This window comes from Doryrhamphus excisus, chromosome 13 (genome assembly GCF_030265055.1).
Source record: "Doryrhamphus excisus isolate RoL2022-K1 chromosome 13, RoL_Dexc_1.0, whole genome shotgun sequence".
NCBI lineage: Eukaryota > Metazoa > Chordata > Actinopteri > Syngnathiformes > Syngnathidae > Doryrhamphus > Doryrhamphus excisus.
Genome location: NC_080478.1, coordinates 16,931,980 through 16,950,989, shown reverse-complemented (window position 1 = coordinate 16,950,989; position 19,010 = coordinate 16,931,980). Strand labels below are relative to the sequence as shown.

Here is a 19,010-nt window from a genome sequence, read left to right as displayed (position 1 = left end):
GATATTTGAGAATAGTGGAATGTTTTATCAGAGCTTTTCTTGTAGAAAATCGGAACCAAAGCAAAGTTTATTCATTTTTCTGTTTTTAATAAATGCGTTTTTTTTTTGTTTTTTTTTTGGAAAACCTGATGCGGCCCAGTCTCACCCAGACCCTAGCTCCAGTGGCCCCCAGGTAAATTGAGTTTGAGAGCCCTGATGTAAACCTTAGTTATGAAAAGGCAAAAAACTGGATAATGTTGCTGTCCAGGGTGTTGTTGTTTATAGTCGTTTTTGTTGTAGTTGTTTTGGATAATGTGAATTTCTGGATTCAATGTTAATAAATAGAATATTTTTGTAGTTAGGGTAAACAAAACATTTTCTAAATATTTTTTTAACCATTATTAGAGTCATGTAGACATAAAACATCACCCTTATGGTCATTTTTACATTTGTATTATTATACCATATAGCTAATGGGCGGGATGGACATAATACGGCCACAGCTGCATAGCATGCTGGCGAGGCAAATTGTTATTTATTCTAAACTTGTGGGGAAGAAAAACAACATGAGCTAAAAATTATACCACTTCCACATGGAATAGGAGAACTTCTTTTCACTTTATCATGTTGGACATGGGATGGCTGACTCCACTGATGTAATGTCACGTCATTACAGATACCTAGTGGCCAGACCACTCCATATAACTTGCATTTCAATATTGTTTGACTAACAATGGCCCAAAATCAAACACAAAAGAGTGATCTTTGACGACCTGCGATATTATTATAACCTCGATATAGCAAGGGACAATTTTCATTGGTCAGCTACAACAAGCCAGGGGACATATTAAGATGTTCCACCCATCCATCCAAATGGTTTCTTGCAACTAACAATCCAAGAAGAAACTTCAATAAAACCGTGGTCACCCTTTGTGGATTACCGTGTCCTGGATGACTGAGAATCTACAAAAGGGTTGAAAACATAACCTCCTTGGTGAAGGTAATAACAAACATGGAAACCAAGCCGCTGAGACGCACAGCTCAAAAACAAGTAGTGCTCAGTCTTGCGCCAACGCAGTGACGCACAAAGGAAGGCAATAAAGGCAGACCACCAAAGTCACGGACACATGAAAGCCGGTGCAGTCGCCACGGGGAACCAAACATGCATCAGCGCAGAGGTGAGCCGAGGAGCAATGTCACTATCCAATAGCGAGAGGAAGAGGCCTGGCTTTGAAGGCCAAAGGGAGGTGTGGATAGCTACGACCTCCTGTCCGAGTCCCTTTTTTGGAATCCGGGCCCTTTTATGTTGGCAGGAAGCGCACTGTGGTGAGACACAACAAGGGTGGAGGAACGGGGTTATTAGAGATGCTTTGTTGACGGTGAGAGCAGCTCAAAGGAACAAACCACTTTGATTGCCCCTTCTGATCCCCCGCTAGCCTTTGTTTATGAGCTAATTAAGCATTGTGGAGGAACTGCGGGAACCTCCAGGCTTCCATCCACCACCACCGTGACATTCAAATAGTACTGTGGGGCTTTTACAGCACCTTCACATCACTTAAGGACTATCAGCATCAAGCAAGGAATCACTGTCTCAAATGACTCTGGCGAGGTGAAAGCCTGATTGTGTGCGAGGAAACATTTCAGTCCAGAAGGTCAAATCCAGTTCAATCACAGTCCCCGGTGACCATTTCTGGGGGAGTTCAAGTGTGCCCCGGATTCACCTCGCCAACAAAGAGATGAAGACATAAATGCTCAGCGTGGGATGAGAAGAGGCTGAGGGGGTCAGCGGATGGCCAGAAGGAGTAGGAGGGGGTCGAGCTTCGCTAGACCAACGTGGCAATGACCGTGTGAAAGCAGTGAACACTGTGGAATGCTCACAAAGAGGGAGGAACATTTGAAACGAAAAATGTACAATTTCTTCTTCTTTGGTTGTGGGACTTGAAACTGGAAACTTGATGCGATACTTCAAAGTCACACTCGTAAAACGCTGGGTGCAAATAAAACCACACATTCAAGTTTGTCCACATAATATACTTTTACACCCTGTTGGATGTCTGAACTTGCAGTGAGAATGCCCTTTTTGCAGCATCGACCTCTGATGTTACTCCCCAGCGTCCAGCGTCCACCATGACTCTGAAGCCGGTGATCCAAGCAGGAGTTCACCAAGTACGTACACACAGGTGTGCCTGCTGAGCTTGCCTCCTTTTCATGAGATGTTTGATTAAAAGAAAGTATTCCTGTGTTGCAAAAACATGTTCAAAGGCATTCCTGCCATGGTTGTGTTGGACGCATTCATTTGGAGCAGTAAATAACTCAGCTCATTTAGATGTTTACCAGCAAAGTCAGCAGAAGTGGAGTCACCTTAAATGCACGCTAGACTGAATTGCATTTTTATTTTATGTATTTAAAAAAAAAAACAGTGCACACTAAGGCTGTAAACAGAGGAATTTTTAAACATGTATTAGCATTAGGGCCACTGTCTACTAACTCAGTATAATTTTTTATTTTTGCATGTTCCCCCTGGGGGGCGGCACGGCGGTCGAGTGGTTAGCGCGCAGACCTCACAGCTAGGAGACCAGGGTTCAATTCCACCCTCAGCCATCTCTGTGTGGAGTTTGCATGTTCTCCCCGTGCATGCGTGGGTTTTCTCCGGGTACTCCGGTTTCCTCCCACATTCCAAAAACATGTTAGGTTAATTGGCCACTCCAAATTGTCCATAGGTATGAATGTGAGTGTGAATGGTTGTTTGTCTATATGTGCCCTGTGATTGGCTGGCGACCAGTCCAGGGTGTACCCCGCCTCTCGCCCGAAGACAGCTGGGATAGGCTCCAGCAACCCCCGCGACCCTCGTGAGGAAAAGCAGTAGAAAATGAATGAATGAATGAATGTTCCCCCTGGGATTCCTACACATTCCAAAAACAGGTTACTTGTTACAGGTTGTGGTGAGTTTGAGGGTCGCGATGTGATCATCCGTCAGGCAGCAGCTAAAAAGTGCCGCCCCAGTACGGATTTTGGAGCATGCAGACACTAAGTAAAACTTTTAGTGCAGGAGGAACTTTTGTTGTGTGCGGGGCTGCGACGGGTTACGAATCATGACGTATAGCGCGTATCAGTCTCGGCACTTCTGCAGTTCGGCTGTCCAATGAGGACCGGAACTAGTATCAGCCGATTTCACTCATGGATTATCGGGATTGTATCGGCATCCCGAGCTAAAATAGCTTTCAACTGACGTAGAGCACCTCCTGCTATTAGTACATTGACTAATGCCAATAATGTCATCTGATAAGTCAACAAAGATACACATTTATACAAGTCCACACTATACCACACTTCTTCTCAAGATCAGACTAAGAGTCGGCCATGGCTCAGTTGGAGAGCCACGGCGTAAGCGTGCGCGTTCCCACAACAAGCGCTTTTATTGGCAATGCCAGAGTAATAGCGAGCCGCAAACGCAGAGCCTGCAGAGGCAGATTGGGGCTCATAAACAGAGAGGTTTTAAGTTTAAGTGCCTGACACACACGAAGGAGATAAAGCGGCACGCAGCTCTTCAGCAGCAGCGGAGAGTGACATCATAAAAGTAGAGCATCAAAAACAAGATGGGAAGCATAAAGGACAGATCTATTAATGGGAGTAAGTTCAACGGAAGGTTTAACTGTACAAGTATCGGCTGGGAGGGACGGCCATCTGAGGGTGGCATCAATTCCCAAAGAAACCATTGGGTTTAATGTGAATGTGAATCTGTAATTAGTTAATCCTCTCAAGCAGCCGCCATAGTACGGTGTAATCTCAGTTTCCGCAGGGTTCTATTTTTGATGAAAATGATTGCCACAAATATGCCTGGGTTTTTGCACACTGTCATCGTACAGCAAAACAATGCCCAAAGCGTCCACATTCTCCGTGAAGAATACATGATGGTTCTTTTAGAGCTGAGACACTTAAGGCGTATTCTAGTCAAGGAATCCTTTCATCACTTTGTTCATAGAGTGCACACTGAACGATGAATAAATAACTCAGTGTCTGTCTCCTTTCTAACTTCAAATAAGCATTGTGTGGCAAGCACTGATGAGGCGTTCAAGTGCAGGGCTCGACAATAACGATGTACCGATGTACCAAAGTTAAAACAAAATTCAGGCAAGTAAATCCAATCAGTGATATTCCCGTCGGCCAAATGCACTTTGGCTTTTGAGGGTTTTTTTTAAGCAGTTCTTGTTGGGTGTTGGTAAAAAAAAACACGGACTGCGTAATTCCGGTGGTAATTTGCAAACCAATCCTTGCAAATCTTGAAATGGACCAATCAGAATCATTTATTTAGTCCGTGTTTTACCCACACCCGATCTTGTTCGCGATCAACCGATCAGCGATCGTTTGACTACGAAAACATCTATCATGGCGTCCCTGCCAACATGGTCTAATTCTTCAACAACTTCTGAAGGAAAAAAAACAGCAAAAAGTGATGAAACAGTGCCTCCTAAAGAGGTATTTTATTAGCGTCAGCAAATCAAACGATGTCACAGGTGAGTGAATCACATTGCTGTGACAATTTGAAGTGGTCACAATGAAACACCAGTGATTAGATCCAATACCAAGTGCTGATTTTGCACAAGCTACAAAATCTAGCGCTTCCATTTCTCTGTGTATTTTTCTCACCTTTTGCTTCACAAATTATTGTTTTACCATTGAGCATTTTTTTTCTGGATTAAAAACACTTTACTAGTACACAAATGTGTCTATTCAATAATGTTTCATTGTGGTGCACAACTTATAAATATCACTGCTTACTACGACTACCATGTGTAAGGTAGTATGGCATGCCATGTTAACATACATCTACACAATTTTTCAGATATTCCTCCAAATACAATGCGTCAGTACTATTATCTGATGAATTAACCTCGGATATATCGGACTCGGATATATCGGAAATTCGCTCACAACGGACAGATAAAAAAAAACCAATTTTTCTGTAATGCATTTCCAATAAAAATTCATTGCATATATCGGATTTTTTATAACGGATTTCGCCTATTTCGGACAAAATCTCCAGTCCCGTTCCAATGCATTTCCATTAAATTTCCCTCGCATATATCGGATGGCCGCATCAAGGCGCTCCGATTCGCCGAATCGTGACAGGCCGCGATACGACGTCATTTGCAGCGTTTGCAGCGTTTGCAGCGTTTGCAGCGTTTGCAGCGTTTGCAGCGTTTGCAGCGTTTGCAGCGTTTGCAGCGTTGCCTGCGCGTCCAGGTACATTGGAAACATAGTCAAGGAAGTGCCTTTTTATAACGGATAAAATCCGATTTACGCATATACCGGATATAAATCCGATATATGCATAAAACAGACATTTTCCGGTATACGCATATAACGGATTTCGCTTATATCGGACAAAACCAGTGGGAACAATTGAATCCGATATATCCGAGGTTTACTGTATTGATATATGATATCATTATCGCAGTCTTTTCATTTTACATGGGGCAAGTTCGGGCAAGTAGTTCTCACCTTAAGGATTCCCCATGGGCACGTAATTTTTGTTTTTAATGTAGAGCCCTGAAGTGCACTGCAAATTTGAGTCCAGTGGCAGTAGGACCATGAGGTTCAGGAAGACACTGCTTTTATAACCTGATTGACTTTCTTTGCGGGAAATCAGTAATAAAAATCCATACAAGATGAGGGTGACCTTTTCGGCACTCTGCTGATGGAGAAATTCACTGTTTAGTGCCAGAATAAAAGCAACTTTGCTGTCATTTTGTGGAACGCATTGCTATTTCCTCTCAAATGTCAGCAGGCAAATTGCAAAGCAATTGCAAAATCAAATCATTCAAGTGGTAAAATAAAGCAGCACAAGGGAGTGTACACTATGCGTCCTCTGTATGCAGAATGCGTGCGTACCAGCTTTGCAAAGAATGCGTTTCTGGACAGTAACCTCTACCAAGGAGGTTGTCTTCAGCATAGGTTGGTTTGTTTTCAACTTTGTGACTACAGATCCAGACTACACCAGATTATTATTACACTCTTAACAGCGCCTGAAGCCATTATCCCCTAAAGATAAGCATACAGGAACACACACCATTCACCTTCTCCATCACCTTCCCCATTTAGCAGACCACCATTGGTGTGCCAGGATAAGGATATAACACTGACTGCAATAATGCAATCATAAATTGGTAGGCAGTTAAGTTGAGAAAGATGGATGACATCTGAGGGGAATGGAGAGAGAACGTGCTTCGTCTCTTTCTCTTTCCTGTGGTACTTACACGCTCGTTCGCACGCCATCAATACGCACACTCATCCTCACTCACGGAGCTGGATGCTCAAGCATGAAATGAACATGAGCGGTGTGAACTTTGACTGGCATTTTCACACAGCGGCAGGATTTATGGAGCACTATATAGGTAGCTGAATGAGCCACTGAAGAAGAAGAATAGCCTCACCGGTGTAGCTCGGAAACACAGTGAGGGGGCCAGTCAACCCAAACCAAGCATCACAGCTGTCAAGCTATCACAACACAAACACAAACATGCACGGACACACCGAGGTGTTTGATGTCTTCATCAGTGGCCAATTTACCACTCAATTAACATCACACTTTAAGTAATGACAGAAAGAATTAAATCATGATGTTGGCGATGTTCAGTCATCCACATGGAGGCAGCCCCTAATACCAACCCAGAAGTTGCCAACTCATGCCGTCTGGGAATACTGAGGGGTCCCAAGGGAATGGATAGTATGATAGATGGATGAATGGGGTCAAATATTCCCCCTCAGGAATTGAAAACAATGGAACATCCCCATGAGCAACACAATTTCAATGTTGTGTGGAGATTGCATGTTCTCTCTTTACTGTTTACTCCAGGGCAGGGGTCTCAAACTCTATTTACCTGGGGACCACCGGAGCTAGGTTCTGGATGAAGCCGGGTCACATCAGGGTTTTCAAAAAAAAACCAAAACGCATTTATTAAAAACTGGGAAAATAAAATAAATTAAAAAACGATCTTCAATGTTTTTGCTTCTGCTATACCCTACACTTTTTCAGTACTTTGGTTCCGGTTTTCCACACCAAAATATCTGAAAAAATATTCCACTGTTCTCAAATATCTTAATTTTTATTTTTCTATACACAAAATAAGATGAAAAAAATAAACAAATTAATAAATCAATCAATCAGAAATAAATAAGTAAAATAATAATAAAACAGCAAATAAGAAAAACGTAATAAGAAACCACATACAGTTGGTAGAGAAATTATTTTTTTTTTTTTTATTATTTTCAGATTCAAATGTACAGTATTAACACTTATTTAACCTTTAACATGAACATTAATGAAACTTAATAATTTTACCCAATTAGCAAGTTAGCATCGTACTCGGTTCCATCTGGGAGCAGCGTCGTAACTTTAACAACATGTTTGATGAGATGCTTTATCTTGGACGTGTATTTTCCGTTTTATTCCAAATCATTTCCTGCATTTATTTGTACCCAGCATCATAAGCCTTTAGCTTCATTGCTAATCCAAAGCAAAACAGGGCGGGGTAACAGTATGGGCGGGGCAAAATCATGTTAATTGTGTCCGGTGTGCACACAGCTTTAAGCTGTCATTTCAACATTAAACTTTGGTATCAAGGTGGGGGCCGCGAGTTTGAGACCCCTGGTTTACTCCAATACTCCTTCCTCCGGCAGTCCAAAAACATGCATGTTGAATATTGTTCAATTGTTTATATGTGTCCTGTGATTGGCTGGAGACCACCACTCACAGGCTCTAGCTCAGCCATGCCCCAAATGAGGACAAGCAATGCAGAACATGTATGGCAAAATTAAGTAAAGCTGTATATATGAATTCAGGACTAAAACTAAATAAAACGACTACATTTGACATCAATTTAATATTAGTCACTTGTGTCTCTATGCCGGTGTTGTACTGACCGGAATAATGCTATTCAGAGGAGGTTTGCGTGATTACAGCTCAACTTATTGACACTTATTGAATACTGACGCTTGCTGCAATGAGACACGGACAATCGATTCAATCACAATAGACTTAATAATCGATAAATTGATTGCTATTCCCATATCTACTTGGCTGAGTACAAATAAATGTTGGAGTAGATTTTACAACCAGTTAAACTAGTTTCTATTTTGATGCCATCCGAAGTGATGGAAGTCCATTTACATTTTCTTCCAAAGGCAAAGCTACTTGAGGCACTGTGCTCCCCGATGCATTTTACTTGCCATGAAGGAGGTTGCCACGCCCGGGCAGCCCGGTTTGCTGTCCGCATATCCATCTTGGCAGGGTTACACAACACTGGCGTTGTCTTTCAACGCTTTGCTATAAGCAGAGAGATTTGTTTGCGACCACAAGATCTGCTGTCAATGGAAGTACGTTTTATGGCGCCAACAAGAGATTACCTCCAGCACTGAGCTCCTTCATGGTATGTGTACCTAACCTAACGCCGTGAAAATTTATCACGACAACTCTGTTTCTCCAATACTCTGAATCAGACTCAAGACTGTCTTCTTACATTGTGAATGTCTCCTTGACTTATGGAGCTAAGCACAAGAAGTCACAAAAAAGCACACACACACACACACACACAGAGAGCCTGGCCCTACATTAACAAGTCAACCTGATTAATTCACTTCTTGTTGCACTCCTTGTTGTATTTTTGTCCTGTGCTCGTTGACATTTCTGCTTTTGTTGCCCTGCTCACATGCGGGTGCTGCAACACATCACCCTGTCAGGCTGGACCACGGCACTATTGTTTGGTTCAAGTCTGGTTCTTTGTTGCACATGATCCCGCACCCAACACCAGCAAACACGAGCTCTATTATGCAGGGCAATCCTTCCTGAAGCACCTTCGCAATGAGAAATAGCTCAAAAACATGTTGTCACAATGTCCATATTGCACTTCTACGAGTCAAGCTGGAAAAACACATGTACTCTGATTTAATTGGTTCTCAAATGTCCACTTAAGCCATGATGTCAGAGGTGTCAAACTCAATCGCACAGAGGGCCAAAACTCAAAGCCGAATTTAGGTCACGGGCAGAACTAAATTTAGTAGTCCAATTTCTACTTTCCTATAGTCTCTGAGGCCATGAATGCATCCTGACTGCTGATTTGGATCATAGTGGAAAAGAGAGTGGGAGATATGCATGTATACCGTCTTTTCTGGACTATAAGTCGCACTGGAGTATAAGTCGCATTTTTTGCGGGTAATTTATTTTACAAACTACTTGACTAAAGCAGACATTACGTCCTCTTGGAAAGCAAGATCTAACAATAGAAGAATAGAACAGGCTGAATAGGTGTAAGATATGCTAACACAATGGTTATTCAGCTACACAAAAAATAAACATGAACAAAAAAGGTGTCCGTGTTTATGTAACATAAACAGTTTTTTCATTTACAGTAAACCTCGGATATATCGGACTTGGGTATATCGGAAATTCGCTCACAACGGACAGATAAAAAAGAACCGATTTTTCTGTAATGCATTTCCAATAAAAATTCATTGCATATATCGGATTTTTTATAACGGATTTCGCCTATTTCGGACAAAATCTCCAGTCCCATTCCAATGCATTTCCAAATTTCCCTCGCATATATCGGATAGCCGCATCGTGGCGCTCCGAAGCTAGCTGACATTCTGAAACGTTTTAAAGCAGAGGACATTTTTAATGCCGACGAAACTGGGTTATTCTGGCAAATGAATTTGTATTTCCAAAATACATTGGAAACATAGTCAAGGAAGTGCCTTTTTATAACGGATAAAATCCGATTTACGCATATACCGGATATAAATCCGATATATGCGTAAAACGGACATTTTCCGGTATACGCATATAACGCTTATATCGGACAAAACCAGTGGGAACAATTGAATCCGATATATCCAAGGTTTACTGTATAAGTCGCTCTGGAGTATAAGTCGCAGGAACAGCCAACCTATGAAAAAAAGTGCGACTTATAGACCAGAAAATACAGTAACTGTGCTTGTTTGTTCATCCTCTCAAAGCGACACAAAAACATCACAATCCCCGGAACTACTTTCTTAAACACCAAAAAACGTCCAGAACTCGGCTCACAGGGGTCAAGTGAGGGGAAAGTCACCATTGATGCACAACACTGCTAATCGAGATGTCGTACAACTTCATGTCAAAACTATTTGTTTAGGTTTTAAATGGAAAATTCGGTACTTTTTTCCTGAGGCTGAGATTTGAAATCTTTGTCTGTGAAGCTCAGACTGTCAACCAAGTGTGAAGTTCCATGGCCGCCTGGTTGCTTGGCGCCTTCCCAGCTCATTATACAGGTAATGATACAGCTGTTCGTTCCCAAGTCACACACTTTGATTGAATGTTTTTGCTGAATAGTTGTTATTAAGCATAATAGACTGGCTTTACATGTTTGTCTTCTGGGAATAAGAAGTGGTGCAGCCTTTACCACGAGGGAAGGCAACAGACCAAATTGGCTAAAATAGATCAGCTCACCTGAACACATATCTGAGGGAACATCTGAAGTCCCTGAAGACACAAAGTAGGCATGCAGCCAGAGCATCCGAGTGCCAGATGGTCAGAAGAGCACTGCCTCCACACATGAAATGGTAATTTCTTAGCCTCCTCCAACTTATTATTTTTTGCACCTCTTTATGAGAGGCGATGTGCATCGACCTCAGCGCTACTCACCATCCAGAACCCTTCTCCGACTCAAAACTCAATTGACTCTACCAAAATGAAAAGTAAGCAAGGGGAAGATGGTTTTTATCCGGTGAGTTGTGACTAGAGCTTCGTTCATTGCATTCATTTTCTACTGCTTTTTTCTCACGAGGGTCGCGGGGGTGCTGGAGCCTATCCCAGCTGTCTCTGTCTCTCTGGGCGAGAGGCGGGGTACGCCTTGGACTGGTCGCCATATAGACAAACAACCATTCTCACTCACATTCATACCTATGGACAATTTGGAGTCGCCAATTAACCTAGCATGTTTTTGGAATGTGGGAGGAAACCGGGTGAACCGGGTCAATCTATGTTCCCACCCTCACCTATGGTCATGAGCTTTGGGTCATGACCGAAAGAATGAGATCGCGGATACAGGCGGCTGAAATGAGTTTCCTCCGTAGGGTAGCTGGACTCACCCTAAGAGATAGGGTGAGGAGCTCAGCCATCCGGGAGGGGCTCAGAGTAGAGCCGCTTCTCCTTCACATCGAGGAGTCAGTTGAGGTGGCTCGGGCATCTAGTCCGGATGCCTCCCGGACACCTCCCTGGTGAGGTGTTCCGGGCATGCCCAGCTGGGAAAAGGCCCCGGGGCAGACCTAGGACACGCTGGAGGGACTATGTCTCACAGCTGGCCTGGGAATGCCTTGGTGTCCTCCTGGTGGAGCTGGAGGAGGTGGCCGGGGATCGGGAAGTCTGGGCTTCCCTTCTAAGACTGCTGCGCGACCCGGACCCGGATAAGCGGAGGAAAATGGATGGATGGATGGATGGATGGGAGAAAACCGGAGTGCCCAGAGAACATGCAAACTCCACACATAGATGGCAGAGGGTGGAATTGAACCCTGGTCTCCTAGCTGTGAGGTCTGCGTGCTAACCACTTGACTCGACTACTCCCTCTTAAAAAGTACTACAGTACTTTTCGACTCTCGACCTGTACAGTACAGTCAGTTATTGAGGAGTCCCCCTATGGGCTGCATTAGTGTAGATAGTACCTGAAGGAGAAAATGAGAAAATGTAAGTTATTTGACTTCCCAGGAGAAGTGTCGCCACCCGCTTTACTCCATAAGAAGAGCACTCACTCCACCGAGCCTTTAATTTCACGCTATTCTACCATCATAGTGCAGTTAGCAAAACCCACTATTTGACATTTTTAATGCTACGTTACATTCGGATTCCTTGCAATACCAATAAGACCTTCTGCACAAAAACTAGCATACGATAGATACATTTTGAACACAACAAATTATTGTCCACTACCAATAAATACTAAAGTCCAAAAGCCATCATCAGCCAGTACCAAAAAAAAAAAGATGAAAATGTGTCTGGCAGCTGCACAAATCTGAAACAAAAGAAGCTTGAGTGCCGCGCTAAAGTGGCAGTGAGCAGCTGCCGGGGTTCCCAAATACAACACAGCAGAGTATAGTGGAGAGCCATGAATGATGTCTGAGGTCTGCACACCATTTGACACCATATTATCACTCCGTGCTCGCACACAGACACATGCCATAAAGCACAAGTCACACGCTGACCACATATGATGTGAGAAGATGTCTCTCATCTCCTCCTGGAGTGCACACACACACACACACACACATAGCCATGGAGGTGAAGATGCTTAGAGTTGAATCAGATTATATGGCCATATTCTGTTTTAACTCTGCTCAAGTTTCACCACCGAAGGCGTTTTCCAAACTTTATTTTTCTATCCCCTCCTCTCCAAAAAAGGCTGCCAGTCACTCATCTGTGTTGTTTGACAACCTGACGGTATACACCTGTACCAGACCCTGAGAACTGACACAAAGGCCAGAGACTGATGCACAGAACTTCAAGTCACCTGAGAGGTCAATCTCAATCATCACAATACTGCCTTGTAAACACTTGGACACAAATCAAACAATGGACGGTAGACCCTGCTTTTTTTGGGGCTACGATCCGAATGTTGCAATTATTAGAGCTCTCTTCAATTGCCATTGTTTACCCGTGACACAATCCAAGTTTAAACCCTAAATATGCGTTAAATACATATAAAATGTATAGGTACCCACTATTGAATGACAATGAACAATCATCAATAAACGGATGCAATCTGCCTTTAGCCTGCTTATCAGGCTAGCGCTAGAGGCTAGCATAGCAGGCTAGAGAAGGCCTATTGTAACGATTTACAATAATGTATTAACTTATGTTAATCTTTCTGCACATTTGTAGTCATGACAGCAAAGCCAAACAAACTTTCGTGTCACTTTTTCAGAGGAAAAAAGTTTTAAGTTTGGAGTTTCGGCCTTGGCAACCGAGCACTGTTGTGTGACAATTATTCAAATCTGTATGTGGGAACACAAGTGCTGATAAGGAAATTGCTTAAAGTCGGAGTTGAACTTTCTGCACAGCGGTGTTGATGTTGCATGCCAAAACAAGGGTGTGCGATGCTATGGAGTGAGGTTGATTCCTTTAGTCCTTCAGGAAATACGTCAACTGCTTTAGCCATAAATGAATTCACTAACTGTAACTGGATGGAGGGTCAAGCAGGAACAAAAACTTGAACCGAGTGAACACAAATGAGTCTCCCGTGAGTCATTTTGCCTTCCGATATTTTATGAATTCAGCATGAAAAGCAGGCAAAAGGTCCAGTGGTTTATTAACTCTAGCAGTCACACTCAAAACGCGTCCATAACAAATTTGGACACATTGTGAATACATCAGTAGTGCTTGGCTTTTGTTATTAGCTGTTTTTGCTTATACCCTAACTAATAGTCTAATTACATTGGGGTTCCTGTGTGTCATCTCCACCTAAGGCACATTTGTAAGACCTATAAGAGCCAGAGCAGAATGTTCTGTGTTAATGAATCAGTGTGCTGGTGGAGTTGGCAGCTTCAACAGTACATTGATATTCATGAAGCTCAGTTTATGAGAGGGTGTTAAAGACTGCTGACTCCCATCATTGACCACCAAACTCTTGTGTAGGGAAACCCTTACATTAGCACCGTCGACTGACATAGAGTCTCTTGTTGAGGTTTGCAAGTATAACTCAAAGACAACTAACGTTAGTGGTGGGCAAAACCGTTCATTTCAGTGAACCGGTTCGTTCGGTAAAAAGATCCGCTCATTTCGGTCAATTGGTCGTTAGCCTGTGATCTCCCTCTGTGCATAGACACGGTAAACCGTGTTGAGTCAGTCGGTTCACTCATGTTCAAGTTTGTTGTTTCGGTCATGAATGAACAGCAGACGAGTGTCGGTCAATCTCTCGGTTTCGGTCTTTCAGTCAGCTAACCCCACCCACTCACAGAGCGAGGCGTGACGATAGGATAACAGTGAACTGATTCTACAGCCAATCAAAAAAACCATTTGCAACTGAACGAACTGAACGGGTATTTTAGGGACAATGAGCTCATTCATTCCGTTCACAAAACTAGTTCTTTTGACTCAAAGAGCGAGGCGCAACGATAGGATAAGACAGGCAAACACGCAGATAGTCCCGCCCTGCAAAAGGAACGGTGAACTGACTCTCCAGCCAATAAAAAAAAAGCATTTGCAACTGAACAAACTGAACGGGTATTTTAGGGGCGGTGACCTTGTTCATTCCGTTCACAAAACTAGTTCTTTTGACTCACAGAGCGAGGCGCAATGATAGGATAAGACAGGCAAACACGCAGATAGTCCCGTCCTGGAAAAAGAACGGTGAACTGACTCTCCAGCCAATAAAAAAAAAAAGCATTTGCAACTGAACGGACTGAACGGGTATTTTAGGGGCGGTGACCTCATTCATTCCGTTCACAAAACTAGTTCTTTTGACTCAAAGAGCGAGGCGCAACGATAGGATAAGAGAGGCAAACACGCAGATAGTCCCGTCCTGGAAAAGGAACGGTGAACTGACTCTACAGCCAATCAAAAAAAGCATTTGCAACTGAACGAACTGAACGGGTATTTTAGGGGCGGTGACCTCGTTCATTCCGTTCACAAAACTAGTTCTTTTGACCCCATTCATTCATGAATGATACACCACTAACTAACATGGTGAAAACTACATCACCACCATGAGCCACCAGATACAGATTGTACTACAAACAGGCTTCTTTCTTCCACATTTCATTAAACCCATTTAACATTTTAGCCTCTTCAAATGTTCACTTTCTTTCCGGCCAACTGTCTTTTAAAACGGGATATCGAGTGACAGCCTCAGTCAGAGCTGTGATGCAGGAGATGGATCTGTTCTACAGCCGTTCTATCTTAGCCACAGGCAGACTGGTCACAATGGCTCCCAGCAAACTTGGCTGCATACAAACCTAATCACCTATTGTGGTCATTGACACCCTGCAGTGTTTATTGCATGAGCTGGCTGATGTCACAGCCACACACAAAAACAGAAGAACCAAAAAAAAAAAAAGAAGAGATTTAGCATGAGGATTTAAGCCAGCCACACGGTCATGTCTGTACAGTCTGTGATTACTTCAAGGCGCTAATTTGCTACTTTGAAGTAGCGATTTTTTCCTCTTTCTTTCTGTAATTCCCGGCCACCGTGTCCTGCCACAATAAGCTCAGGCTACAATTACTGAATACGCTCCCCTCTATTGAAATAATGCCCATAGGTTTTAATTATGTAAATAAAAGTGGATGAATTTCTGTTTGATCAAGTCTGCGGGCATGTTCCTGCATGTTGTTTTAATTATCTGCCGTTTTGTTTAGTCTTACAAAAAACAATTGAAAAAAAATCCTAGAAACTTCAAATGAACATTGTATTAAATGATAGCTCAGTTTGCCCTCGCTCACAACCACGAGACTGTCGATTCAACTCCCTACAGTAGATGCCAACCAACACCCGTAAGTCAATACCTTTCTGTTGTTAAATAAAACCTAAAAAAAATGAGATAATTTCATGCATATTTTATGACAAACAAAACAGTCAGAATTTTTTTCTCATTCTAGTCAAGTGTGCGAATAATAATAAAACTTGTGGGTAACACTGACTACTGTCTTTCCAGTATTTCTATACACAGCTCATACATACCTCTGATGTTATAGGAATTCAAATATTCCAAATATTCCACTAAAGTCACACAATTCAGTGGTGAAACCGCTAGCTTGCAAGACTTGCTTGGTGAGCATCAAAAAAGTCTTTTTTATGAGTGGGTTCATTGGGACGCTTCAACGGAATGTAACTCGTCGGACCATAGAATATGGTATAAAGTGAAAATAAGAAATAACAAAAAAAAGTGTGCTGCATGCTATATGTGAAAAGACTCACTTCCCCAAAGTAGTCTACCTCTGTAAGTTAAGGATTTATCGCTAGCATTATACAGTAAACCTTGGATATATCGGATTCAATTGTTCCCACTGGTTTTGTCCGATATAAGCGAAATCCGTTATATGCGTATACCGGAAAATGTCCGTTTTACGCATATATCGGATTTATATCCGGTATATGCGTAAATCGGATTGTATCCGTTATAAAAAGGCACTTCCTTGACTATGTTTCCAATGTACCTGGACGCGCAGGCAACGCTGCAAACGCTGCAAATGACGTCGTATAGCGGCCTGTCACGATTCGGCGAATCGGAGCGCCACGATGCGGCCATCCGATATATGCGAGGGAAATTTAATGGAAATTTAATGGAACGGGACTGGAGATTTTGTCCGAAATAGGCGAAATCCGTTATAAAAAATCCGATATATGCAATGAATTTTTATTGGAAATGCATTACAGAAAAATTGGTTCTTTTTTATCTGTCCGTTGTGAGCGAATTTCCGATATATCCGAGTCCGATGTATCCGAGGTTTACTGTAATGTTATATTGGAGTAGATTACCGGTCATACAGGTCACGGTATCCCGCATGGATATCTTCTTGTTTTGAAAATGTTTCACTTTTAATCCAAACGGCTTCTTCAGTTCTGAGTTGACCCCCCCCCCGTGAATTTGGGAAACAATTTGGAAGCAATCATCCACAACCGAGTCCACAACAGGTGAGCAGCACAGGCCCATAAAGACAATGGCTTCATTATGTATTGACGGAGACAGGACCATGTCATGACCCGACTCTACTAAAAGTAAAGCAACCTGCCTTTACCGTTTGCCAACCTGGAATTAAACCCCAATTTAGCTATCAACAAGTGCAAAATAGTGATCTTCTAGCAGACAGAGCACCTGGTGAAGACCACAAAGCACTGTTGAAGGGTCCCGCACTAAAAGAGGCGGTCACTTCCCATGGGAGATAACAGCACTCAAGGGGAGGCTTAATGTGTTCTTTTTTACCTGATACCTGAATATGGATCTGATACACTCCGAGCAAAGACCACACATACAGATCTCTGGAACTGCTGCTTGTCCCTTGTATACCTGCTCCCGTATAACCATCAACGGCAATGGGATTTTGCGAGGAGAACCTTGAAGAGGTGTAATCCAATCTGCCATTTGAGACTCCCTCGCTAAAACGGGACAACAAAAGACAGGACCAGGCCAGGGGGGCAATCGTAGCCCACCATAACAACAGTGGTCTAGGGGGCCTATATTTAACAGTGGTGGGAACTGCGCGAGCAGCCGTACAGGAACACTTTCAATGCACAGTGAAGGTCGGCTGGGACTCCACTTCCTCCTCAGTCTACAAAGTGAGAGGCTGGCTTAGTTCAATCCCCTCGATTTCCCCCCCTTTCCTTTACACCCAACAGCAAAAATAAAAAGATAAGCATTGTTCGGCTAAACAATGGCCCACTTTCAAAGTCTACAAACCCGTCCACAATTTGGCATCCAAGGCCGGTTTTTGATGTAAACTCAACAGCAATAAACAAGATTTCTAGCAGATGGCGAGCTCGTTCCGTGCATGTGTATTTACTACTTGGCAGGTGTTTTTAATGTAAACATGTGGAAATATGAATCTTAATAACAGGTCAGCGGAGATGAAATATTATTGGTATGCTGGCAAAGCACTTTTCTGTCACGTATATGATGAGTAATGAGAACCATCTGATTGTCGTATGTTCTTTTCGTAGATGTGCAACAGGTGACGCTTGAAAGAGTACATTAAAAGGTATCTTTAGGGGACCCCTACAACAGAATATAAAATGGTATAAAGATAACATTTCAGGGGGTGCTATTTTCATATGAAGTACATTGTTGCGGTGTAATAAAATGCATAAAAAACTTATATAATATATACTATATCATTTCACAGCCATGACTTAACTTATAATGGTTCCATACTGTTTAGCTACAAACCTTTAACATTGCATGCAGGAGGGCATGGAGAAAAAAAAAAGGGACACAATCATTATATTTTAAAACAAATTTAGAACGATTTCTAAATTTGTCATTATATTATTATATTATATTATTATATTATAATCATTATATTATATTTTAAAACAAATTTAGAACGATTTCTAAATTTGTCATTATATTATTATATTATAATCATTATATTATATTTTAAAACAAATTTAGAACGATTTCAAATTTTTTTTTAAATATAATATAATGATTGTGTCCCATTTTTTTTTCTCCATGCCCTCCTGCATGCACTGTTAAAGGTTTGTCGCTAAACAGTATGGAACCATTAAAAGTTAAGTAATGGCTGTGAAATGATACAGTATATATTATATAAGTTATTTATGCAATTTCATTAAACTGCAACAATATACTACATATGAAAATAGCACCCCCTGAAATGTTATCTTTAACCATTTGTCACTGGTACTGTGACTGTACATGTACTGGTACTCAAATATTTAGATTTATTAGTATGCATTGCACCATGATGGAGTGTAAAAAAAATTTAAAAAAAGACCTACCTTTAATGAGTTTTGGTCTGCCAACGCCAGCTTCTTCAACTCAGACACTTTCTTCTGACAATTGTGACAAAAGCCCCCCTTCGCCTCCGTCTCTGCCACAGAAACTGATCCGGCGCCCTCAGGAGGGGGGCGGCTGCTGCAACGAGCGTCCTCCGCAGAGAGGAGTCTCTTCCTGGGGGTGGCAGGAGACCCTCCAGTCGGACATCCCTCCACCTTCAGCGGAAAAACAAGAGTTTCACCTGTTAAGGTATGTATGTAATGTATGTAGATGAGGTTGAATCCTGACGACATTAAACCATGCATGTCAAACTTACACTGATCTCAAGCCCACCTCTGTCTCCCCCGGATGCACTCATCATTTCACTACAAGTACACACTTTCACGACTTAAAACAAGCCAAATTAAAGATTGTGACAGAGCCATAGGCAGCTGAGATGAGTGAAGGGTGACCTGTCATCTGCTGACTTAGCCCAGACGATGTTGTCAGGGTGTCCCATGTGAGTTTGCAACCCGGCGGACTTTCAGAGAAAGGAGGCGGTGTTTTGTGATCGG

The 19,010-nt window shown here is 42.4% G+C and overlaps 1 protein-coding gene across 3 annotated transcripts in view; it reads right to left on the bottom strand.

Annotated features, from left to right (window-relative positions):
- Positions 1 to 19,010, bottom strand: part of kif26ab (kinesin family member 26Ab) — an 83,656-nt gene that overhangs the window by 63,539 nt on the left and 1,107 nt on the right. For 2 of the 3 annotated variants that reach the window (XM_058091270.1, XM_058091272.1), the window contains exon 2: positions 18,459 to 18,671. In XM_058091270.1, the coding sequence (XP_057947253.1) occupies positions 18,459 to 18,671 (213 nt within the window). Of the gene's footprint in view, positions 1 to 18,458; positions 18,672 to 18,772; positions 18,933 to 19,010 lie in introns of those variants that run through there. The other variant, XM_058091271.1, reaches the window with a different exon arrangement.